General features: G+C 35.5%; 1 protein-coding gene and 1 pseudogene across 4 annotated transcripts in view; both read left to right on the top strand.

Moving 5' to 3' along the window:
* Window positions 1-26,745, top strand: part of ASH1L (ASH1 like histone lysine methyltransferase) — a 254,778-nt gene that overhangs the window by 126,610 nt on the left and 101,423 nt on the right. For all 4 annotated transcript variants that reach the window (XM_074223285.1, XM_074223284.1, XM_074223283.1 and 1 more), the window contains exons 3-4: window positions 228-4,806; window positions 23,427-23,528. In XM_074223285.1, the coding sequence (XP_074079386.1) occupies window positions 228-4,806; window positions 23,427-23,528 (4,681 nt within the window). The remainder of the gene's footprint in view (window positions 1-227; window positions 4,807-23,426; window positions 23,529-26,745) is intronic.
* Window positions 11,719-19,736, top strand: LOC141513462 (cytosolic non-specific dipeptidase pseudogene; annotated as a pseudogene).

Genomic DNA, 26,745 nt, shown 5'->3' on the forward strand with positions numbered 1-26,745 from the left:
AGGCCACACAGGTAATTATTAAATGTCTTAAATCAGATTTGAACTCAGGTACTCATGACTCCAGGGCCGGTGTTCTATCCACTGTGCCACCTAACTGCCCCTTGTACAAATTTTTATAGGTAATATATAGTACACTAAAGTATACTGGCAGCTTATGATGTATCACTTATAGTCTTTTAAAATAATTTCCTGTCTTTCTCTGAAATCTTTTTCTTTTCATCTTTTAGGATCCTTCAAAACTCTACAAGAAAGCAAGTGATGTTGCAACTGTTGAATGCCGATCTGATGAAGGCATCCACCTTCATTCACAGGGAGAAAATAATCCTGGGTCAAAGAAACTTTCTCCACTACACTCTGAAATGACAGATTTTGTTAAATCAGCACCATCTACTCTTGTTGGTAGCCGTGATCCTGACTCAAAGGACAGAGCACTACTTAATGGAGCAACAAGTGTTACAGAAAAATTGGCACAGCTCATTGCTACTTGTCCACCCTCCAAGTCTTCCAAGACAAAGCCAAAAAAGCTAGGGACTGGTATTACAGCAGGATTGGTTAGCAAAGACTTGATCAGGAAACCAGGCATTAGTCCTATGACAGGAATTATCCACAAGGACTTAGTTAAGAAACCAACAATTAGCACAGCAGTTGGGTTGGTAACTAAAGACCCTGGGAAAAAGCCAATATTTAGTGCTGCAGTAGGATTGGTCAGTAAAGACTCTGGGAAAAAATTGGGAACTGGTACTACAACAGTATTCATAAATAAAGACTTAGGAAAGAAATCAGGAACTATCACTACAGTGGGACTGGTGAGCAGAGATTCAGGGAAGAAATTAGGAATTGGTATTGTTCCAGGTTTGATGAGTAAGGAATCAGGAAAAAAGTTGGGACTTTCTACTGTAGTTGGACTTGTTAATAAAGATTCAGTAAAGAAGTTGAGCCCTGCCATTGGACTGGTTGCAAAGGATTGTGGGAAGAAAACTATAACAAATTCAGCAGTGGGATTGGTTAATAAGGACTCTACAAAAAAATTGGTGACTTGCCCTGTGGCAGGATTGGTTAGCAAAGACATTGTGAATTTAAAAGCTGAAGCCTTGCTTCCTGTTCAAGAACCACTTAAGGTTTCTTGCACTACAAATACTAGTAGTCATGAAAGTCAGGAGCTTTCTGAATCTCTGAAAGATAGTGCCACCAGCAAAACTTTTGAGAAGACTATTATACGACAGAATAAAGATAGTATATTAGAAAAATTCTCAGTTCGAAAAGAAATCATTACTTTGGACAAAGACATTTTTAATGAAGGAACTTGCATTCAGCAGGACAGTTTCTTATCCAGTGAAAGGGGGACCTATGCTGAAACTACAAAGCATGAGAAGCAGCCTCCAGTATATTGCACTTCACCAGACTTTCAAATGGGAGGTACTTCTGATGCATCTACAGCTAAGTCTCCCTTTAGTGCAATAGGGGAGAGTAATCTCCCTTCCCCTTCACCAGCCATGTCTGTTACGCCTTTAAACAGAAGTCCCCCTGGAACTAATTCCCAGTTGGCTACTAACCCATTACATTTAGGTCCTGCCACGGAACTCATAGAAGGAATTGCTGAATCCATTGGAAAAACCCAATTCAGTTCTGAAAATTCCCATATAAACCTTGGTCACAGGTCTCTGGTTCATAGCATGAACACTGATTACAAAGGGAGTGATAAAGAATTAAATGATTCAAAAACTACTCACTCAGATAACCCAAGAATGGGTACTTCCATAGGAAAAAAGTCAAGTCTGGCTTCTGAATCCAGTATTCATGCTACAATTACCCCCTCAGTTGTTAGTTTCACTAGTTTATTTAGCAGTAAACCCTTTCTGAAGATTGGTGCAGTAACTGCATCAGAGAAACACTGCCAAGTTGCTGAAAGCCTGAGTGCTAGTTTGCAGTCCAAACCATTAAAAAAAAGAAAAGGAAGGAAACCACGATGGACTAAAGTGGTAGCACGAAACACATGCAGGCCTCCAAAAGGACTAGAATTAGAAAGGTCAGAGCTTTTTAAAAATGTTTCATGTAGCTCTTTGTCAAATAGCAATTCCGAGCCAGCCAAGTTTATGAAAACTATTGGGCCATCTTCATTTGTGGAGCATGACTTCCTTAAATGCCGCTTGCCAAAGCTGAGTAAATCTAGCACAGCTCCATCTCTTGCCCTGTTAACTGAAACTGACAAGCAGTCTCATAAGTCCTTTGCCACTCACAAACTTTCCTCCAGTATATGCATGTCTGGTGACCTTTTACCTGACATTTATAAACCTAAAAGAGGAAGACCTAAAACTAAGGAGATGCCCCAACTGGAAGGTCCCCCCAAAAGGACCCTAAAAATCCCAGCCTCTAAAGTCTTTTCATTACAGTCAAAAGAAGAGCAAGAACCCCCAATTTTGCAGCCAGAAATTGAAATCCCTTCCTTCAAACAAAGCCTGTCAGTATCACCTTTCCCCAAAAAGAGGGGAAGGCCAAAAAGACAAATCAGATCACCAGTCAAGATGAAACCACCTGTGCTATCAGTAGCACCCTTTGTGGCCACTGAAAGTCCAAGCAAACTAGAGTCTGAAAGTGACAAGCATAGAAGTAGTAGTGATTTCTTCGAAAGAAAAGATCAACTTCAGGGTCCGGATGACAGTCATAAACCAAGTGTTTGTGCTATGAGTGATCTTGAGATGGAACCTGATAAAAAAATTAACAAGAGAAATAATGGCCAATTAATGAAAACCATTATCCGCAAAATAAATAAGATGAAGACTTTGAAGAGAAAGAAACTCCTGAATCAGATTCTCTCAAGCTCTGTAGAGTCAAGTAACAAAGGGAAAGTGCAATCCAAACTCCACAATACAGTGTCAACACTTGCGGCCACCTTTGGCTCCAAACTAGGCCAACAGATAAATGTCAGCAAGAAAGGAACCATTTATATAGGAAAGAGGAGAGGCCGGAAACCAAAAGCTGTGCTGAATGGCATCTTAACTAGTAGCCCGGCTGGTCTGGCTGTCCTAGAGAAAACAGCTCATCAGGCAGCTGGGTCAGCATTAGGACAAATTCTCCCTCCTCTCTTGCCTTCAGCAGCAAGCAGTTCAGAGGTTCTTCCATCCCCTATCTGTTCTCAGTCTTCTGGAACCAGTGGGGGTCAGAGTCCTGTCAGCAGTGATGCAGGATTTGTTGAACCCAGTTCAGTGCCATACTTACATATACACTCCAGACAGGGCAGTATGATTCAGACCCTTGCTATGAAGAAGGCTTCAAAGGGAAGGAGGCGATTATCTCCTCCAACTTTGTTGCCAAATTCTCCTTCTCACTTAAGTGAACTCACTTCTCTGAAGGAAGCTACTCCTTCCCCAATTAGTGAGTCTCATAGTGATGAAACCATTCCTAGTGATAGTGGGATTGGAACAGATAATAATAGCACATCAGACAGGGCAGAAAAGTTTTGTGGGCAGAAAAAGAGGAGACATTCTTTTGAACATGTTTCTCTCATCCCCACTGAAACCTCCACAGTCCTAAGTAGTCTCAAAGAAAAACATAAACATAAGTGTAAACGCAGGAGTCATGATTACCTTAGTTATGACAAAATGAAAAGACAGAAGCGAAAACGGAAAAAGAAGTATCCCCAGCTAAGAAACAGACAGGATCCAGACTTCCTTGCTGAGCTGGAGGAACTAATAAGTCGTTTAAGTGAAATTCGGATCACACATCGAAGTCATCATTTTATCCCCCGTGATCTCCTCCCCACTATTTTTCGAATTAACTTTAACAGTTTCTATACGCACCCCACTTTTCCCTTAGACCCTTTGCACTACATTAGAAAACCTGACTTAAAGAAAAAAAGAGGGAGGCCCCCCAAGATGAGGGAAGCAATGGCTGAAATGCCTTTTATGCATAGCCTTAGTTTCCCTCTCTCTAGTACTGGATTTTACCCCTCTTATGGCATGCCTTATTCTCCCTCACCACTTGCAGCTGCTCCCATAGGATTAGGATACTATGGAAGGTACCCTCCAACTCTTTATCCTCCACCTCCCTCTCCTTCTTTCACCACTCCTTTGCCACCTCCTTCATACATGCATGCTGGTCATTTGCTTCTCAATCCTGCCAAATACCACAAGAAGAAACATAAGCTGCTTCGTCAGGAGGCCTTTCTAACGACAAGCAGGACACCCCTTCTCTCTATGAGTACCTACCCCAGCGTCCCTCCTGAAATGGCTTATGGTTGGATGGTAGAGCACAAACACCGGCACCGTCACAAACATAGAGAACACCGTTCTTCTGAGCAACCCCAAGTTTCCATGGATACTTTAGCTACCAATAGCTCTTCCAGAACTGTTCTAGAATCTTTGAAGCGCTACCGGTTTGGTAAAGATACTGTTGGGGAGCGATATAAACACAAAGATAAGCATCGTTGTCACATGTCCTGCCCTCATCTGTCCCCATCAAAAAGCTTATTAAGCCGAGAAGAGCAGTGGGTCCACCGAGAGCCTTCAGAATCCAGTTCATTGACATTGGGGTTGCAGACACCTTTACAAATTGACTGTTCAGAAACATCTCCAGGTTTATCCCTGGGAGGTTTCACACCCAGCTCTGAGCCAGCCAGCAGTGATGAACACACAAATCTTTTCACAAGTGCAATAGGCAGCTGCAGAGTATCAAACTCTACTAACTCAAGTGGCCGGAAGAAAATGACTGACAGCCCCGGACTTTTTACTGCACAGGACACTTCACTAAATCGGCCTCTCAGAAAAGAAACCTTGCCTTCCAATGAAAGGGCACTACAAACACTGACAGGTAAGAAGGTTCCTTTCCTATATGCTTCCTATCAGAAAGAAATGGGTTTATTTCACTCCACAGGTGTTGTTGATGTTCAGATAATTACTCATGTTTTGTTTAAACTTAAATTTTGAGTTCCAAATTCTGTCTTTGCTTCTTTGCCTGTCCTCCCTCCTCTCTGAGACAGTAAGTAATCATATATAGGTTATACATGTGAAATTATGAGTTATTTCATACAAGAAGATTCAAATAAAATTTTTAAAAAATGAAAAATTGAAAAATAGCTTGCTTTAGTCTGTATTCCCTCAATATCAGTTTTGTCTCTGGAGGTGAATGGTATGTTTCATCATTAATACTTTGGTATTCTTTAGAATCATGGTATTGCTGTGAATAGTTAAGTCATTAGCCAAATTCTTCATTGAACAATATTGCTATTTCTTGGATTTGTTTACTATGCATCAGTTCATGTGAGTCTTTTCAGCTTTTTTTTGAAATCATCCTACTTGTCATTTCTGGTAGGAAAATAATATTCCATTACAATAATATATCACAACTTATTTAGCCATTCCCTAATTGATAGACATCCTTTTAAATTCCAGTTCTTAGCCACCACAGAAAGAGCTGTATAAACTATTTTTGTAGAAATAGGTCCTTTTCCCTTTTTTTAGATGTTTGCAGGATTTAGATATAGGGGTGGTATTGCTAGATCAAAAGGGTATGCACAGTTTTAATAGTCCTTTGGCTATAGTTCCAGATTGCTTTCCCAGAATGGTTGGCTCCATTCCAATTCTACCAAGAGTGCATAAGTGTTCAAATTCTCCTATATCCCCTCCTATATTCAACATTTTCTTTTTTTTGAATTCAGGCTTTTATCAAAGTATGTTGCAAAAATTTTTCCCCAGTTTTCTGCTTTCCTTATAATTTTTATTTCATTAGTTTTCTTTGTTCAAAACTTTAAATTTTATATTATCTATTTTGAATTTTGTAATGTTCTCTGTATCTTCTTTAGTCTGATATTCTTCCCTTATCCGTAAATCTGGCAGATAAACTATTCCATGTTGTCTTAATTTACTTAAGGTATTACTTCTTATAAGTAAATCATGTACCCATTAAGTAAATCATGTACCATATCTTGGTATATGGTGTGAGATGTTACTCTATTCTATGCCTTGTTCCTATCATATTATTTTGCATTTTCCCAGCAATTTTTGTCAAATAATGATTTTTTTCCCCAAAAGCTTGGATCTTTGAATTTATTGTATTACAGTGATCATATGACATATCATAACATATGACATGCCACATACTATAGTCATTTAAAATAATTTGTACCTAATCTGTCCTGCTGTTCCTCCACTTCATTTCTTAGCCAGTACCAGATTTTGATAATTACCACTTTATAATACAGTTTGAAATCTGATATAGTTAGCTCTTTTACTTTTTTTATTGATTTCCTTGATATCCTCGAACTTTTGTTCTTCCAAATGAACTTTGTTATTATTTTTTGTAGCTCTATAAAATAATTTTTGTCAGTGTGGTATGTCACTGAATAAATAAGACTGATTTAGTTAGGATTGTCATTTATATTATATTGACTGGGTCAACCCATGAACAATTAATGTTTTTCCAGTTATTTAGCTCTGACTTTATTTGTGTGAGAAATGTTTTATAGTTATGTTGAACTATATGAAGGTAGGTAGGTAGGTAGACTCTCAAGTCTTTATTCTAAATTAATTTAATTGAAATTTTTCTTTCTGTCTCTTGCTGCTGGACTTTGTTGGTAATAAGGATTTATGGTTTGGGATCTAAGATTTGTATTCCTATTTGGAAATAAGAACTTGAATCTAAATGGTCACATTGTAGTATTTTTTGTATTTTTGAGAGCAGGGACAGTAAAGAAGATGAAATTCAAATCATAGAAAAAAGTGAAAGTGATTCTTTCTCTTTGTTTAATAATTTCATATGACACTTTGGAGAGAAATTGTAACTGCAAGATGCTTAATAAATATTCATCTAAATTTTGTAGATTTTTTCCCCTTCACAACAGTACTTCTCCAATGTCTCATTTGTGATATGGGACCTAAATCTCAACAGCTATGCCCTAACAAATGCATTGGTGGTAAGTCTTACCAAAATGTTTGACCACAAGCCCAATTATGGATCATAATGTCTATTCTCTGAGCACCAACTGAGCTAAACCCAGAAAATCTGATCACATGATTGATTGGTCACTGGGCAATGAATTTTTTCAGTTTTAGCAACTCTTTTCTAAAAAAAATGGTAGGACTTGTTTGTATTTGAAAGGTAGTATTTATGCTAACAAAATCAGGATCATTGAATTACTAGTGTACTATGTCCTATAGAAAAAATTTCTTGTTGACATTTCATATCTTATTGTAAAAATATAAACCATTAAAAATTTACCCTGGCTAGGTGGCACAATGGATGGAGCACCGGCTCTGGAGTCAGGAGTACCTGAGTTCAAATCCGGCCTTGGACACTTATTAATTACCTAGCTGTATGGCCTTGGACAAGCCACTTAACCCCATTGCCTTGCAGAAACCTAAAAAGAAAAATTTACCAATAAATCAAAACATCAAATTTGATAAATATTTATTTTCTTAAATTAAATATGCTATTGGGCAGTTTATTTCTGAAAAGAAAGCAATTTCTAACACTTAGATATCCCAAAATGCTTCCTCTATTTTTTCTGCATTATATACACCAATATACACTCATATATACTCACATAGTAAAAACAAGACAAAAATGAAAGGAACTATTTCCTCAATAAATGTTGTTTATGGGATTTATTCCATTCAGTCATAGAATTATTGGCATATTGTTTTGGTTTTGGTTAAGTCAGTAATCAATACCTACTTTGTGCCATGTATCATGCTAAGTACTGGAGATTCAGAGACAGAAAACAGTAGCTCCCGCCTTTAAGGAACTCTGTCTAGTGGAGGGAGACAGCATTACAAACAAGTAAGCAAATAAGAAAAATTGGATAAATTGGGGGTAGTCTCAGAAAGGAGGATCAGGAAAGACTTTAAAAAAGTGTTATTTTAGCGAGACTTGAAAGTAACTAGATTGCTCAAAAGGAGAACCATCCAAATATAGGGGACAGCCAGTGAAAATGTACAGAGTTTAGAGATGGAGTGTGTAATTTGCGGGACATCATGAAAGCCAGTATCACTGGATCATAAAATGAAAGAAGATTGTAAGTATAGGAAGGGACCAGGGTATGATGATGTGCTTTGAAAGCCAAAAAGAAGATTTTATATATTATCTTGTAGACAATAGGAATCTATTGAAATTTATTGAATGAGGAAATAACATGATAACTTTTTCAAAGTTTCTATCTAAAGGTTTATCTATAGATTGATGATAGGTATGGAAGGTTTCATCAATCATAGTATTTTAACTTTTATACCATTAATCTTGTTTTGAGCAAGTTACTGATTTTTTTATACCAGTCACTTGCTAATAGATTTCCTTGCCCTTCTGCCTGACTCTTCTCTTGAAACAACAGTGTAAAAAAATTAACTAAGATCATGTCTGACAGTATATGCAATATTCTATTCTATTATCTCTCTTTCCTGAGAGGTCCTCTGGAACCAACACTGGGATCATTCAGCTGTCTGCTCTTTTGAATAGAACTCTGAATTAAATATGTCTGTAGCTTTTAAACACTTATAGTTAACTTCTGTTACTGTTCTATTTTTGAGGGTGAACATTCTTATGCTTTGAAAAACTCCAGAAGTTGTAAGTATAAAAGTGGAAGTGATTCTTCCTCTTTGTATATTACTCTCATATGACACTCAACTTTAGAGAGAGAATGTATTACTAACTGCAAAATGGTTAATCTTGGGGGCAAGAAAAGTCAAATCTTTTGTCTTTCAGTTAAACATTAAATTAACTAGTAGATATTTTACAATACTACTTTCATTTAACTTTTTATGTATGACTTGAATGAAAAAAGGCATAAATGTCCTACTTATCAAATTTGCAGATGATACAAACCTAAAATTCTTTATAAACAGAATACTGAATAAACAGAATCTGAATATAAAAATAGTCTTGAGGTGCCAGAACATTGAGACTAATAAGATATCATCTTATTAGTCATCACACTACAGATGACTCCCCAACCTATTATATATGCAGGTATTGATGTAGGTAGTAAAGATAACAGAGATAAAAATTAAATAGTTCATTCTCTCAAAGAGCTTACTTTCTATTAGAAGAGCCCATATGCACATATACTCAAGTAAATGAAAATAAATGCATCATAGTTTTGGGATAGAAAGCATTAGCAGTTAGCTCTGTGGCAGGGCCTAGAGGGGCATATGGAAGGTCAGAAAAGCTTTCTATAGAACCTGTTTTGTGTCATAGACCCTTTCGGCAGTCTAGTGAAGCCTGTGGAACTCTTCTTAGAATTTTTTTAAAAATCTATTAACTACAATACATAGAATTGCAAAGAAAATCATATTAAACTAGTTATTAAAAAAATTTTAAGACCAAGTTTATAGACCTGAGATTAAGAATTAAGATTAAGAATTTAGAATCCTGGGGCAGCTAGGTGGCATAGTGGATAAAGCATAGGCCCTGGAGTCACGAGTACCTGGGTTCAAATGGGGTCTCAGATACTTAATAATTACCTAGCTGTGTGGCCTTGGGCAAGTTACTTAACCGCATTTGCCTTGCAAAAACCTAAAAAAAAAAAGAATTTAGAATCCTTACTGTTTAAGGTAGAGCTTGAGCTGAATATCACAGGAAGAGATTCTTCAAGTTAGAGGGGAAAGAGCATATTCAGGAACTAGGAATTATGTGTCAGGTGAGAAGTAGTAAGAAAGCTAGTTTGATTGGAATTGAGGCCTAAGATAACTAAAGAGATATTAAAAGAGCACTTAACTCTTTATTATGAATTCAAATCATCTGGCCTTGATTACCCAAATTCTTGTATCTGAAAGAATTGGCAGGTTTGCTTTGCGCTACTCTGTGAGCTATTGTCATTATATTTGAAAGATTGTGGAAAACAGGAAAGGTGCCACAAAAAGAGGGCAAATGTTATCCCAATTTCAAAAACATAACAGTCTACCTCATTTAACTTAAATTCTAGGATAATTAAAAAGATGGTTTGCAAGCTTCTGGATAAGGAAATGCATTTTGGCTTTATGAGAAACAGGTCAATCTAGGACTAACTATTACCTTTTTTGACAGAATCATTTAGTTGACTAAAATGCTGTGGATGTAGTTTACCTATATTTAGCAAAGTTCTTGATAAGGTATCTTATACTATTCTTGTGGAAAACAAGAGATATATTGGACTCATAGAGGAGTAGTTAATGGTTTAATGTCAACATGTCAAGAGATCTAACATGGAAGTACTCTAGGCATTTTGTCAGGCTTTATTTTTTAAATACTTTTTTTTATCAGTGACTTGGATAAAGACATAGCTGTAAGTCAACAAATTTGGGAGAAATGCCTAACAGTGACTTTAGCAAAAATTCAAAAATATCTTGATAAACTAGAACATTGGAATGAATTGAATAAGATGAAATTCATGGGAATAAAATGTAAACTATTGTGTTTGACTACAAATAAAAATTTAGAAATATAAGCTGAAGAAGGCATGGTTATGCAGTACTTTTGACGATAGGAAGATTTTAGAGAATTGCATGCTAAATATATGTCAGTAGTGTGATGGAGCAACCAAAAGAGTAAAAGCATTCATGAGCTGTATTTAAAGGAGCATAGCTTTCAGAACTAGGGAAATGAAAGATTTGCTTTTCTCAGACCTCTTCTAAAGAATTTTGTTCTAGTCTGAATGGTAAAAGTTCTTGAAACCATGACAAGTGAAGATCATTTATAATAATTAGAATGATTAGCCTGAAGAAAAGACTTAAGAAGAGCCTTCAAGTTTTTGAAGGTCTGTCTTGAGGAGGAGGGATCAGACTTTTATTTGTTGACTCTAGTGGGCAGAGCTTGGAATAATGGGTAGAAACTAAAGAAGTCAGTTAAGCATTAGGGAAAAACGTCCTATCCATTAGAGTTACCCAAAAATAGAATGGGAAAACCTAAAGAGATAATAGGTTCCACATGGGAGGTTTTCAAGCAGAGACTCAAAACAGTTGTTGGGTGTATTATAGTAGGAATTACTTTTGAATGTTGAGTTGAACTAGAAAACCTCTAGGATCCTTTTACTCTGTGAATTTGTGAAGGGAGCATGAAGAGTCAAGCATAATGCCAAAGAATTGGCTTTATGAAAGACTAGAAGCATAATGCTGCCCTTAAAAGTGAGTTTGGGGAAAGATGAGTTTTTTTGTTTGGCATTCATTATGAACATCCAAATTTGAAGTATCCTTTGAACAGTTGAGATGCAGAGCTTACTTGAGAGTTTAGAGCTAGGTAAACAATTCTAGGAGTCATATACATAAAGAACATTGAAATCATAGAAATTACTAAGAGATATATTGAGAAAAGAGAAGAAGACCCAGAACCAAGTTATCTGTATACCAGGCATAAAGGTAACCTGAAAATAGAGGTCAAACAGGTAGTAGGAAAACTAAGAGTGAAGTCTTGAAAGTCCAGAGAGGAGAGAATGGTCAACAGCGTCAGATAATAAAGAGAGGTCAAAGAAGATGCAGCCAGGTTGAGTTTTAGTTTTAGTTGAGTGCTGAAATTAGATGCCAGATTTTGAGGACTTGAGAAGTGAATGAGAGGAGAGAAAGTATAGACAAAATTTTCTAAAACTTTGTTTTGCAAAACCCAGAAATTTATATTAAGAGGATAGCTTTGTGAGGGATGCATGATAGAATTAAGTTTTTGTAATTTGTTTAAGAATTAGGGAATGTGTTTGTAGATAGGAAAGATTGATGATTCAACTTTGTATGTGTGGATGATGGGGGTGGGGGGTGGGAGGGGATAATTATGATAGAAATGAGAGGAGAGAGGATCCAGAGGTCACATTGAAAGATTATCCTTGGGAAATAGGAACTGTCAGAGTAGAGGAAAATATCAAAGGTTTTTGAGTTATAGAATAGGGAGATAAGAAGTTCTTAGTGTATGACCTCTCTTTCCTCAGTAAAAGTGTGAGGAGGTTATTTAACTAGAGTGTGGAACCTTGAAGAAAGAAAAAGTTTAAACCTGTTCTGGGCATTTGTGATCAAGAATCAACTGAATTGTTCTATCGCTGCTTCCTTCATGTTGTTACACTTTTTATTCTAATAAGTTATTCAGCTTATATATCAGTTCTCATGTTTTTCTTTCTAAAATTAGCCTTGCAAAGAAGTTTTAAAACTTCTCAGTTCAAACATTTGTCTGCTAGTGACTTTTTTCCTCTTTACATTAGTCTTTTTGTTGCCCCCTCTAAAATAAAGTCCATGTTTTTAATAATACTACTGAATGAAGTATGACTTGATTTTTGCAAACTAATTAATGTTAGTGTTTCTCTCTCAAATTAGTTCAATTTACCCCGTGTATATCTTATAATTGTTTGCATGTTGTCTTCACCCATTAGAATGTGAGTCCTTGAAGGTTCCTTGTTACTTTTCTTTATATCCCCAGTGTTCAGCATGTTGTGTAGCACAAAGTAAACACTTAATGAACATTTTTTGATTTACTCACCAACTGCTCATTAATAGCTATATCATGTAGAAGTGTATATAATAATGTGAACTCTGTTTTAGCAGCTAGTACAAATAAAGGCAGAGAAAGTTCATTTGTGGTTTTATTGGTAACAGTAGATTGGTCCTAAGTAGAATACTGTAGTGAGGTATTTGGTAAATTTTGTGCATTCAATATATTCTTATGGTAGCGAGAATGAGTGGGCACAAAACCAAGGACAGGGGATAGTTGTAGCATCTCTTGCCAGTATCCTGAAGCAACTCTATTCAATTTAGATGTCTCCCTCTTCCCATTTTACAAATCAGAAAACAGGGTGACACATCTCTTGGTCATTTTTTGTATGAAACTGACTGAAACTCTGGACTCACTTTTAAGTGATTTAAATGATCACTTTGGGGGGGCAGGGCGGTTTGTGAGGAAATGTGGTTAAGTGACTTGCCCAAAGTCACAACAGCTAGGTAATTAAGTGTTTGAGGCAGGATTTGAACTCAGGTTTTCCTGACTCCAGGACTGGTTCTCTATCCACTCTGCCATTTAGCTGCCCCTGAGTGATCACTTTTAAAGTGAAGAGTGAAATCATTTGAATCAATATTATAGGTCATGGGTGTGTTTTTTTAAATTTCATGCTGACAATTTGAAACCAAATCCTCCAAATCTTAACACAGAAGTCAATTAAAATTGCTGGATTTAATGATTTAATGCCTTATGAGTGATGTGGGTGAATATATTATTTAATCATTTGTGTTTATAAGCTTATATAAAAGCACTTTGCAAAAATTATGGTGCCATATGACTGCTAGCTTTTATGATCATTTATCATTATTGTCATTACATATCAGACATGGTAGGATATAAAGCAATGTCAGTTGTTCATCTCTTTACAATATTAGCCATGTCAATAAAAGCCATGCAAACCAGGTTTTTAAATAAATCTGTTGAAATAAGAACAATGCCTGTTACCTGTTTCTACAAATACTAGTATTAGCAAAGAATGGGATTTCTTTTATAAATATTGTTTTGTGCATTTACTGCTAAATGTAATTTTGTCAGGAATGAAATTAGAATTGAATTTTCATTTTTTATTTGAAGGAAGTATATTTATTGAAAAAGCATAGTTGGGCCTCAATCTCTCTGATTGTGGCCCCTTTCTGGAGAAATGAATAAAGCCTTCTCTTCATACCTTGAGAGATCTCCGAAATTTATTTAAGTGGCATTTGTCTCACACAGTTTGGGGGCTCCTCAGCGGGATAGCATGCCCATTGGGGACCTCAGCTTCTCAGAATTTGGTGAAACAGCGCTGCTGCCACAAAATTCTGGCAGTTTGACATTTTCTGGGAAGCCTTGGTTTCCCCTCTGTGCAAATGACCTGAAGTGGAGAGACTCTGTAGGGAGAGAACAGCAAATCCACAGCAGAAACCTGATGTCAGTGAGCACAAAGAACAGTCTTTAAAACTCTATGCATAGAGACCCAAAAAAAGATTTCAAGCATTAGGCACAATTTACTCAGTTTCCAAAGTCATTCATTGAATCAGAAAATGCCTATCCTCACTGAACTATTTAGTCATATTGATAAACACCAGGATCAATACATAAAGGAGCTTGCAGAATGGGTGTCAATCCAGAGTGTTTCTGCATGGCCCGAGAAAAGAGATGAAATCAATCGAATGATGGAAGTTGCATCTGCAAACATAAGACAACTAGGTGTGGTATAACTGAGCTGGTAGACATTGGGAAACAAAAGCTTCGTGATGGCTCAGAAATACGTCTTCCTCCAATTTTACTTGGCATACTGGGTTCAGATCCCCAAAAGAAAACCATATGTATCTATGGTCATCTGTATGTACAACCAGCAGCCCTGGAAGATGGCAGGGATAGTGAGCCCTTTACATTGGTAGACAGAGATGGGAAACTGTATGGAAGAGGTGCAACTGATGACAAGGGACCCGTACTTGGCTGGTTAAATGCCCTAGAAGCTTTCCAACAAATAAATCAGGATATCCCTGTCAATATCAAATTTTGTCTAGAAGGCATGGAGGAATCTGGTTCAGAAGGCCTGGATGACTTGATTTTCTCCAAGAAAGATACTTTCTTCAAAGATGTAGATTATGTTTGTATCTCTGACAACTACTGGTTGGGAAAAAAGAAACCCTGTATTACATATGGCCTCAGAGGAATTTGCTACTTTTTTATAGAGGTGGAATGCTCTGACAAAGACCTTCATTCTGGTGTCTATGGTGGCTTGGTGCATGAAGTCATGTCTGATCTCATTACTCTGATGGGCTTCTTGGTGGACCAAAAGGGATGTATTCTTGTCCCTGGTATTAATGAAGCAGTGACTCCTGTTACTGATGAGGAGCTTTTTGTTGTATAAAAAGATTGACTTTGATTTGGAAGAATATGCAAAAGATGTAGGAGCAGAGTCACTTCTCCATGACACAAAGGAAAAAATCTTAATGCACAGATGGAGATACCCATCTCTCTCTCTCTCAATGGAATTGAAGGAGCCTTCTCTGGAACAGGAGCTAAAACTGTGATTCCCCGAAAAATGACTGGCAAGTTCTCAATAAGATTGGTGCCAGATATGGTACCTGAGGGTGCCGAAAAACAGGTTGTAAGTTACTTGAATGCAAAGTTTGCTGAGTCCCAGCAAATTCAAGGCATACATGGGCCATGGTGGAAAACCCTGGGTGGCTGACTTCAATCATCCCCGTTATCTGGCTGGGAGAAAAGTCCTGCAAAGAGTTTTTGGTGTTGAACCAGATTTGACCAGAGAAGGGGGCAGTATTCCTGTGACCTTGACCTTCCAGGAAGCCACTGGTAAAAATGTAATACTTCTACTTGTTGGATCAGCAGATGATGGTGCTCATTCACAAAATGAAAAACTCAATAGGTATAACTACATAGAAGGGACCAAAATGCTGGGTGCATACCTTTATGAAGTATCTCAACTGAACTGAGTCAAATATTCCCTACTTTGGAGAGTAACATCTAACTGGAAAATTGGTTGATCTGGTCATTGGACCATTTTTCATTAGGAGGCCTTTTATTTTTCTCTTCCATCTATAAAAACAAATACAAAAGCCTTGAACATCTGCCATTACTTATACACACCCCTATTTTGTAAAACTGGAACCACTTAGAGACACAAGGCTGTCAAATATTTATATTTGATTCCCAAGGAGGTTCAGAATTTACATGTCATTATCTCAGTGCTCTGTTTCCAACATTGCTATGAAATTACTTTTTTCCCCCCCTCTAATGGATATTCCACTAAAACAGGAATTATTAGACTTGTCTGTGTCATAGACCTTTGAGCAGTCTGATGAAGCAGATTAATATTTTGTTTTCTAAAATTATAATTGAAGAAAATGCTGAATTTCCTTAGAAGTCAGTGAAAAATAAGTTTTTTTCCCCTGAAATAAGTTTATAGACCATCTAAAAATCTATTCTTGAACCCCAATCTAAAAAAAAATTTAAGTCCTCTTAAAAAAACTTATTGAAATCTCTTGGCCCAAAATACAGGGATTAAAATTTTACAGCTTGAATTAACATTAGTAACAAGTTTTTTATTTTCTTTTAAAAGAATAGCCTTTTAACTGTTTTCCACATTCCTTGTCTATTTTATTCCTTATCTGAGTCTTTTTTTTTTAGCCAATTAACTTTTATTTATTAAAGGAAATATTTAAGTAGTATGGCTTTTGTTAACATCTCATTTTCTTTCTGCACTGCAATGAATTGTTAATTCTCTTCAAAATTTTGGCAATTGGTCTTTCCTGTCTTTAGACATTGACAAACTCCATTGAATATAACCATAATAATTCCTTTGTTTTTTTCATGTATGTGCTGCTAAATAAAAATTTCAAATGAAAAAAAAAGAAAAAACAGTTGTATTATTGAAGAAAAATGTTTTCCATTCCTCTGTTTTTATACCACAGAAAAATAATTGAACAATCTGAGCTGATTTAGAGTATTCTTATCTCCTAGTATTACATAAGACACACAAAAACTTGTAGTCATAAATGGGATAAGTATATGTGTACCTAGAAGAGTGGTAGAAAATTGATTGTGGTAATGAGTGCAGTTCTGGGAATTTCCAAAGGAATTCCTTTATAGTGAATGATTCTACTTGGGCATGAGAAAGTCTAATTAAAGGAAGAGCAAAGCTTGTATAAAAACTACCATCATTTCTCTTGTAGCACATTTAATTGGTGAGTCAGATGAAATGTATTGCTTTCAATAAGTGCCTTTCCTATAATTGGAAGCATCTGTTTTTATTTTGGAATTTGCTTTTATCCTGGCATTAAGTTCATTCACATGAAGCTTTCAGGTTCATATACCAGCTGTGGATTTAGCAAGGGTTCCATCACTAAAACCTAGAAACTAGAAGCCTGGTAAAAGCTTTCTTTAGGGGAGGCTAGGTGGTGTAGTGGATAAAGCACCGGCCTTGGAGTCAGGAGTACCTGGGTTCAAATCTGGTCTCAGACACTTAATAATTACCTAGCTGTATGGCCTTGGGCAAGCCACTTAACCCCATTTGCCTGGAAAAAAGAACCCTAAGAAAAACTTTCTTTAAAACAAGCAGAATATTTTATTGCCATCTTGTGCTTTTACATGTTTTCATTTCTGAAACTTCCAAAACAGAAACCAATTCAGCTATATAGCCATTCTGTACCTATGGTTTCTTACCTTTTTCAGTGAAAGGAAGCGAGTACTATTTTTTTCATTTCTTCTCTGGTTGGTGCCAAGCTTGATCATTATAATTAACTAATGTTGAGTTTTCTTTTTTCTTTTACATTGTTGCCATTGTAGACTACATTATAGTCAAATTGCCTTCTTGGTTCTGCATGTTTCATTGCATCATTTCATTTAAGTCATCTCATGCTTCTTTGAATTCCCTTGTAATTGTCATTTCTAATGGCTCAGTAATATATTAAATTGCATTCTTATGCTCTAAGTTGTTTAAGCTACTTCCATAATTGATGGGCACATTCTATGTTTTCAGTTGTTCATTTCTACAAATAGTTCTACTCTGAATATTTTGTTATTTATGAGACTTTCTGTCATTGTAGTAAATGTCTAGGAATAGAATCCTGGGGTTGAGGAATATGACTTGAGCCTTGCTTTGGACACCAACTCTGTGATTCACCCAGAGCAAGTCACAGCCTCTTTCTGCTTCATTTCCTTATCTGTAAAATGGAGAGATAATAAAAGCACCTACTTCCAAAGGTTATTGAGAGATTAAAATGAGATAATATATCTAAATAATATATTATGATAACATATAAATGCCTTTTATTCACATAATTTTAAATTGTTTTCCAGGTTTGAATCAAGTTACAATTTAAGTTTAGAGGTTTCTAAAGAGATTAGCATTTTATGTTTGTAAATAATCTTTTTAAAACTCTCATAGTTATGTTCTGAGGCATCATGCTATAATAGATAAAGAACTGATTCACAATCAAGAAGATACAGGTTCAAATCCTGCCTCCCAAAACTTAGTATTTTCTTGCTGTATAACACAATGCAAATAGAATAGAGGGAGTTTTCTTCCTGAGAATTCTCTATAGCAGTGCAATTACAGGACTGTCACCACTCTCAATACTTTCAAAATATCAGGGCAGAATCATTCTTTCTATAATATCCCATGATATCCTTTGGATTTACATGCATGAAAAAATATAGAAACTAATGAATACTTAGTGTTCATTTCTTAAGACAAGTTGTTATACATCTTAATAATAGAAAGCAAATGAAACTTTCCATTGAAAGAAGAAACTAGGCTTTTCTTTCTAAGGACTTATTTTTTAACTTTTGTTTTTAATATATATATATAATATGTATATATATATATATATATATATATTATGTATTACCTTGTGGTTTTCTTCCTAATGAACTATGTGGACCTGCTTTTCTACTTTCCCCTAAAGAATATTTGCAATATTATAAATGAAAGATTATATATTTAAGCCATTCCCTCTTTAGTTTTTAATGCTTTTTTAAACTCTTAATACATTTTAAACCTGGACCATAGTACTAAAATTATAAAAATTTGAAAAAATCACTTAAAGACATGTTAAAAAAAAAGACTTTTATCCACCTAACAGTTCTTTTTTGTCTTGAGTATTTGGCCCAAGGAAAAATTAAATCATTTTCCCCTAGGTTCTTCAGGATGGTGTGGTTAGATTTAATTTTTATTCATAATTTTTTTCTTTGTGATTCTCTCATATAATGTTAAACAGTTATCAGTAGGGAATTCTCTTCATTTCTGCTACTAACAGTGTTGTTCTTTTGGTTATATTATCTGGAACACAGATGCTTTGTTTCAGGTTCCTAGTGTTTAGATGTCTATAAGGATTTCTTGGGCCAAATAACTCATCTTCAGGACTTATTTTCTGATTTCTACCTATATTTAAGATAAATATTTCTAACTATTTCCCCCTGTTTTAACTTAACTCATTTCATCAGCTTCTATATTGTGCGTGATTTCAGCTTATATTTTTAATAAAAAGAGCCCATCTTCTTTGTCTAACTTGAACTAAATCTACTACCTAGGTTACTTTCCCCCGTGTTTCAATTATTTCTAGAATCCCTCATTTCTTATTGACAGCTATCTTCTTATCTACTGGTAACCCTTCTCTTCAGTGTCTTGACTTTCCTTTTATTGATGAGTCTTCATTTTTTACTGTATTGTCTGAATTAAATACTAATTCTTTCTCTTTTTAATAAACCCCCATTTTATTTGGCTATTTTCCTTATTACAATGTAACTTTTGTGCTTCCTTTGTTGAATAGAATTCACTGTATCTCAGGAACTCAAAATGAGTCTATTCCTGTATGTGTTTACATTTTTATTATTAATTGAAGAACCTCCATGTATATCCTGCATTTATATCTGAGGACAGGCCATAATCCCATCCTTTATCACATTAAGATAAGTAGATAGTCACTGAATATTTTTTGGAGGGAATGTTTGAATTTCCCAGCTATCCTTTTTGGTGAACTGGGAGATATACTTTTCCTTGCCTTTTTGGGCAGTGCAGACAGTATTTACTCAGAACAGTCTCCAGGTCAGACATCCATCCAGGAAGATATGGATCAATACTTGTTAGCACATCCCTTATTAGAGATCATGATAGCAAGCAGTAAATCACCTACTTTCCTGAGGAGACAAAACACCAGAAGAGTCTGTCAAAGAACTCAGCTTTACTTTTTTGACATAGAAATCTACATTATACTTTGCTAAGGAGCTGAAAAGAATGAAGGCCAAGAATTTTCCTGGCATCCCAGCTCCTGGGCATATCTGACCTTATTGCTCTAACTCAGGATATAACTCTCATCATGAAGAACCTGTGGCAAAGATGCAGCGTTGGAAGATTCCCAATGAGAACTTCCTGGCCTTTCAGGTGATGAGGAAGAACCTAACACTGCAGGTATCTACCTTGTAATACTTTTTATTCTTTTTATTTTACTCATTTTTGCATTTAGAAACTGAAGTAGATATTGATGAGGGGACAGATTAGATGAGTTTTCAAGTTAGCATCTTAGTCCTTAGAGACAAGTTGACTGGTTTATTTTATCAGTGAGTCCCTGTCCTACCTTGAAGTTTAAATTCCCTGACACTAATTCATATAAGCTGGTGATATGATAAGCCATTGTTGAGTTTCTCTGGAAATTAAACAGAGTAGCAAATCTGTAAAGCCAGCCTTGCTATCTTCCAGCATAGTCCAAAAAGGTCCATATTTGACATGAATCATAGCGTTCCTAATTAAATATATATTCAATATAAAATCTTAGTCCTACAGTATATCCTGTGGTTTTTTCTGAAATACAAACAAAATTTGATTTTGACCTGTATTGCTGTGGACAAACCTTGTCTTGTCAAGAAGTATGTCCCACAACTTGTTGGTTACCTACTTAGGTGATGAAACTTGAAAAATAGTTACTATGCTTTAGGTGGTGATAACAGGATTCGCTTTGAAGATTTAATCAAACTCATCTGGTTTTCCAGATTTCATTATTTTTCAGCATTTGTGAACTAGATGTGTTAAAGTATTTGGTTCTTAGATAGCATACCATTATGTTTCCAGTTGTACTTTAATCATAGATTCAAATGCTAGTTTCAACCATAGAGAAGTTTCTTTGTTTTGGTTTTCATCATTAAATAATATTTATGAGGCTTCCTTGTCTTCTTAGAGCTATGTTAGGCACTGTTTTTAAATGTTGTAAGAGCTCAGAATTGGTTTTTGTCAAGCCCTAGAGATTTTTGACTAAGAAGCACAGGTTTATTTTCCTTAAATACAGAATGTTGTAACTGTTGTTCCCCATTGTTCATATTTCTGAGGATTAGAACTTCTGAAAATTAGAGAAAGAGACCCTTCCCAAATAAAAAAAATATTTCTCCAGTCTCTCTTAAGTACCAGGTATAGGCTACTGGCTTCTGTTGCTTACAGGAAATTATAAATGATTCGGAAATGAAATGAGTTAAAGTCATGTCTTTCGTAGTTGTTTCAATTTGGGGGGGGAACCGCCATGCAAAGCAGCCAATAACAACTTCCATTAGAATCTGTATTTTCCTTCTTTTCCTATTCCTTCCACATTTCTAACTCCACTGGAGTCTCAGAAGCTCCAGATGCCTTCCCAAAAGGAATTTTTTTTTTTAGATTTTTCAAGGCAACAGGGTTAAGTGGCTTGCTAGGTAATCATTAAGTGTCTGAGACCAGATTTGAATTCAGGACCTCCTGACTCCAAGGCCAGTGTTCTATCCAGTGCACCACCTAACCGCTCCCCAAAAGGAATTTTAAAGGTGACTATATACCTTTTTACCATGAGGTGAGTGAGGTGAGGAAGCAGGATGATTTCTAGGATATTCAAAGATACAGTTGAAGCCTTCTTTGAGCCTGTCATCTTGAAGATACCTCAAGTATTTATAGAAATTTGGAAAATGGTTACCAGGTAATCTAGGACCTGAAAATGAATCTCAAGAATGAGTGGCACTAATGCCATCTGAAATGTAGTACCCACAAGACCTAAGGAGGTTTCTTGAAGATAAAAACCCTGTTTAAACCAGCACAGTGTTGGTCAAATAAAAGATATTTAACAAGTCTTTGTTGGTTGTAACTGATTATAAGGAAAGTTTTGAATGGAATTTTCTTTAACTCATTATTCTTGAAGTCATTCATTTCTTTCTTTGCTAGTTACTTAAGTACCACTAATTATGAGGGCATAAACCAAGAAGTTACCTCAAGACTTTTGATTGTTGTCTGCTATTTTGTCTTTGTGTCTGAATTGACCTTGTATATATGTATCTGTCTCATAATTTTTTCATAAACATAAAATATTCTAACTTCATTAACTTTTAATTTCTTACTTGTGATGATAAGTTGAGAATTCCTCTAATCTCAGGTTTTTGGAGGTTTTTATATTGTGGTATTTAGTTCTTTGGCAAAAAATCTTATCTGATATTAACATTCTATGTATGTTTGTTTCAACTTTTTAAAATGTCACCTTTCTGTCATAGTAGTACATAGGACTGAATAGAAGGCAATTTTGATTCTTCTATTGATTTGTTGATGCCACTGTGTTTTTGTGAGAAATTAGATCAGTTTCCCAAATCTGGAGGCAGCTAGGGAGCACAAGGTACAGAAAACTTGAATTTAAATCCATTCTCAAGTTATTTACTAGTTCTGGGAGCCTCCATAACTCATCTCTGTCTGCTTCTTTTTCTTCATCTTTTAAGTGAAGATAATAAGTACCTACCTCACAGGGTTGTTGTGAGGATCAAATGAATTAATATTTATAAAATGCTTAGCACATTACCTGGCATATATACTAGGTAAATGAAGGACAAACATTAATGAACCACTTGTTGGATATGTTCTCAAATCCCTTTTGTCTGAGGCAGTCTTTCTTTGCCATCTGAATCTTTTCTATTTTTAAACCCATGACTAACAATCTCTGAGTAGACTTTTTAGAGAGAGATTTATTTAAACACTATCGGCATGATGTAGAGGCAGCATGGCATAGTGGCCAGAGCAGTTTCCGACATCTCAGAAAGACCTGTGAATTGATTCATCTCTGATACTTACTGATTCTTCAACCCTGGACAAGTAACTTAAATTTTGTGTGCCTCAGACAACTAAATCCCTAAGATTTATCATTTAAAGCATTGATCATGTAGATGAAAATCCCAAGTTCTAGGTATCTTATGGTAAATTAATTGCACATTGCTTTCAGAATATGGTTTATAAAAGGCTGAAAAATGCAGAAGGTGAACATGTTCATGGGTACAGTATCCCATTGGATGAGGTAAGAACTTGGTAATTCCTGGCATAGAACTTCAATTAAATGTCTTAAATTTGAATGTTTCTCCCATATCAGATCATATCATTCCATCTCCATTTAATTTTTAAATTTAAATTTTGTCTTTATAGGTTTAGCATGGACCATTGGAGGAGCTAACATCTTTGAGATTGCCAGTGGTCTTCTTATAAATTAAGCTGTTATTTGTTTATCCATTTTAGAATAGTAATTCTAAGAAGCTGAATCACCAAAGATCCATACACTCTTATTTCCCTGAAAATCTTGCCTTCTGTTGACTTAAAGCAATTACCCATAAAAAGTGCTACTCATAGTAATTGATATTCTGCTAGTAAAATCCAGTGCCATTATCCTTCTCTATTTGCTATATTTATGACTGTTTACAAGTAGTACCTTTTTTGGGAGGGGGGGCAAGCAATGGGGTTAAGTGGCTTGCCCAAGGCCACACAGTTAGATTATTAAGTATTTGAGGCTGCATTTGAACTCAGGTGCTCCTGACTCCAGGGCCGGTCTTCTATCCACTATGCCACCTGGCTACCCCACAAGTAGTACTTTTAAAACAATGAAATAAGTACAGTTAAAGAGTGTTAACCATTGTAAATCATTTGTTTGCAAGATTTTGTATTGCCATTGTCTTTCATATTTAAATAAACATAAGCTCTTTTGTGATCTTTCTTCTCTGTTTTCTAGGCTCCCAGCCAGCCCTAGATAAGCCCTCCCAAAGGCCATCAGAGAGCACAAACTGCAGCCCTACCCGAAAGAGATCTTCATCAGAGAGCACTTCTTCAACAGGCAAGTCATACTTATTTTGTCAGGCTTTTTATGGTGGCTTCTTATTTCAGTGGTATAATTTATTAATTTCTATTGATGTTAAATGAGTGAATGAATGACAGCTATAACCTGTGTGATGAAAAGGTAAACATAATGTAAGAGGAAGGAAACATACTTGGAAACTAGAGTGTTATCCATTTCTTCAGTCCTAGATTGAATATAATATAGGAATACTATTACTTTAAAAGGGTGTGGATATTTGAATTGTGTTCAGAGAAGAGCATTCAGAATAAATAGATTGGAAAATGAATGTTTAAAAAAAATACAGCCTATGATCAGAAGCAAAAAAGAGTTACCTGCGAAGAGGCTTAATATTTACTATTAAATGTAATGCAGTTTTCACTAAAGGATTGTACACCATTATTTTTTCCTATCTCCTGGAGATTAAAAGAGGAAAATTAGTTTCAAATGGCAATTCTAGAAGAGCTCAATACTATAGATTATTAAGCAGTTTTAATCTACTGCAAAAAGTGATAGAGTTCTATAAAGACATCAGTGGTAACCAACTACCAAAAATTGGAATGGCTTATTGGTTTTAACATGATACTGAAAAGAAGTAACTAATTTTAATGTATGTTTTTTAAGTTAATTGTGATTTCATTGTGATGACAGTCCCATAAACTACTGAAACCTTGCAAATTCTGTATTCAGGATATAAAAGGAAAATAGAAATCTTGTAAATGCAGAAATCTTCATATAGGCATTCATAAAAAATTTTCCAGAGTTTAACAACTACAACCCTTGGGAAAAGCATGTTTTATTTGGATAAAGCATAACACAATTATTTGGATATTGTAATTATGTAGCTACTTCCTATTTTTATGGTAAGTCTATTCAGGCATTATGCCACAGTGTGTCTTTTTTTTCCTTATTTTTCTGGTTATGTCTCTTTTAAAGCCTATCACTGTTACAGGATGCTTTTTTGATTTGATGTTTTTCCTATTCTTTTTCTGTGCCCCTCTCACAGTGTGTTTACTACTTCAGTATTTTATGGGTTTGTTTATAACTGCTCTTCTTATTCCTTCCTATCTTTATCTGCTTTGTAATCAGTTGTATACTTCTGCCTTAGTGCTATTTGCTTTTGGTGAATATTACCTAATATATGCATCAGATCATCAAAATATTCCTATTACATCAATACAACATGTTAGAGGCATAGACAAGCTGAGCTATAGTGACAGTTTTATGTGATTCATAACACTTTTGCTTTTGCAGTATTTGGGGGTACTTTTTAGCCTTAGCAAGACTAAATGAATCTTTTGATGGATAGCTAGAATTATTCTTCAAAGCCTTCCACAAGACAGATAAAGTGTTGTTACAAGAGATAGCCATTAGAATTAAAAAAAAAAATCCCCAAAGCTACTAGAGGTATAACTGGCCAAATTTTCAAGTTTCAGTTATCTCATTCTCTGTGAATATTTTTTCATACTTTGAAATGCTGGTTGAACATTCTTATTTTTATCTGTCTGATTTTGAGTGTTGATGTATTTTGGTTGCAATTTGATGATAATCTGTGGAAATTATTTGCTTGATGATAAAGCTTCATGTTAACAGTTAAGTATACACAGAAAGGCAGTAAAACTTGCTTGAATTGGGAACATGGTTATATATAATCATGGGAGTGAGCAACCAAACTATTTACTAGGAATAGAATTGAATCATTGACTGATCTGTTTTTTTGTTCAGTGCTCTCCAAATTTGTTTCTGCCTATACCCTCAGTCTCTAGTCTCTAATGATATGCTATACTAAATATTCCCATTTCTAATCTCAGCAGAGGTACTATACAGAATAAGACTACCTATGGAATCATGGAAGGGCAAAGAACTTTTTTCTCATCCTTAAAATAAACATGTTCTCTCCACCCTGAATATTTCTAGCAGCTAGATAGTTCCACTTCACTTTTGATTGCTACAAGGATCTAAATGGTATGATGAATAAAGTTCTGAATGTGGAGTCATGAAGATATGAGTTAAAATCATCTTTCAGAAACTTATTGTATGACTCTGGATGATTCATTTACCCTGTCTGTGTCTACCTGGAAGTAATAGTAGCATCTATGTCTCAGGGTTTTTTAACTTATTATTTCATGACTTTCAAGAAAGCCCTTTCTAGGGGCGGCTAGGTGGTTCAGTGAATAGAGCACTGGCCCTGGAGTCAGGAGTACCTGAGTTCAAATCTGGTCTCATACACTTAAGAATTACCTAGCTGTATGGCCTTGGGCAGGCCACTTAACCCCATTTGCCTTGCAAAAACCTTAAAAAAAAAAGCCCTTTCTTGAAGGAGCTTATGTTAAAATAGTTTAATATATCTCATCTCATTTATACTCAGAGCTTCCCTTTGTGGTAGAGCAAGAGTTATAAAACCCCATCTTATAGATAAGGAATTAAGACATTGAGAAAATGGATCATTGACTATAGTATAATTGAAAACCCTTTCTTTTCATTGCTAGTCAAGACAACAAGTTACATTACTTCTTACCATTCTTGTGTTCATTTAAAAATCTAGAGTAAATAAGGAGTCTGGAAGTCTTATAAAAACAACCCAATGAATTTGGGAAAACAACTCATATAGATAGATGGATACATACATAGATACACACTAGGGGAGGGGAGAACTTCACTTTGTGGATAGATTATATTATCAAAATATTCTGTCATAAAAAACTTCTTTTTTACTACAGGCCCTTGGTATGCAAGACAATGACTGCAGCTGTCAGTGTAATTGTTCCCTTTATTATTATATTATCCTTTTGGATCTATTTCAAAAATAGGACCCTAGTTCAACGGCAGTCTCTCACACATCTTATTCCAAAAAAAAAGTGTTACAGAGCTAAATTACTATGGGATAGTACAGCTATTTACTTATCTCAGTTTACTAAACAAATGGCAAGACCCAAAGATGTTCCATTTCCTTTGGATATAACTAAAGGACTGGAATATAGTTCATGATCAATTATTTTTCCTTTTCAGTTCATTGGACATCAAAAAAGGATCTCCTAATTTTCTTATTGAGTAAATAGGGCGGCTAGATTGCACAGTAGTTAGGAACACCGGCTCTGGAGTCAGGAGTACCTGGGTCCAAATCTGGTCTTAGACACTTAATAATTACCTAGCTGTATGACCTTGGGCAAGCCACTTAACCCCATTTGCCTTGCAGACTTAAAAAAAAGAGTAAATG

The sequence above is a fragment of the Macrotis lagotis genome, chromosome 2 (genome assembly GCF_037893015.1).
Source record: "Macrotis lagotis isolate mMagLag1 chromosome 2, bilby.v1.9.chrom.fasta, whole genome shotgun sequence".
Lineage (NCBI taxonomy): Eukaryota > Metazoa > Chordata > Mammalia > Peramelemorphia > Peramelidae > Macrotis > Macrotis lagotis.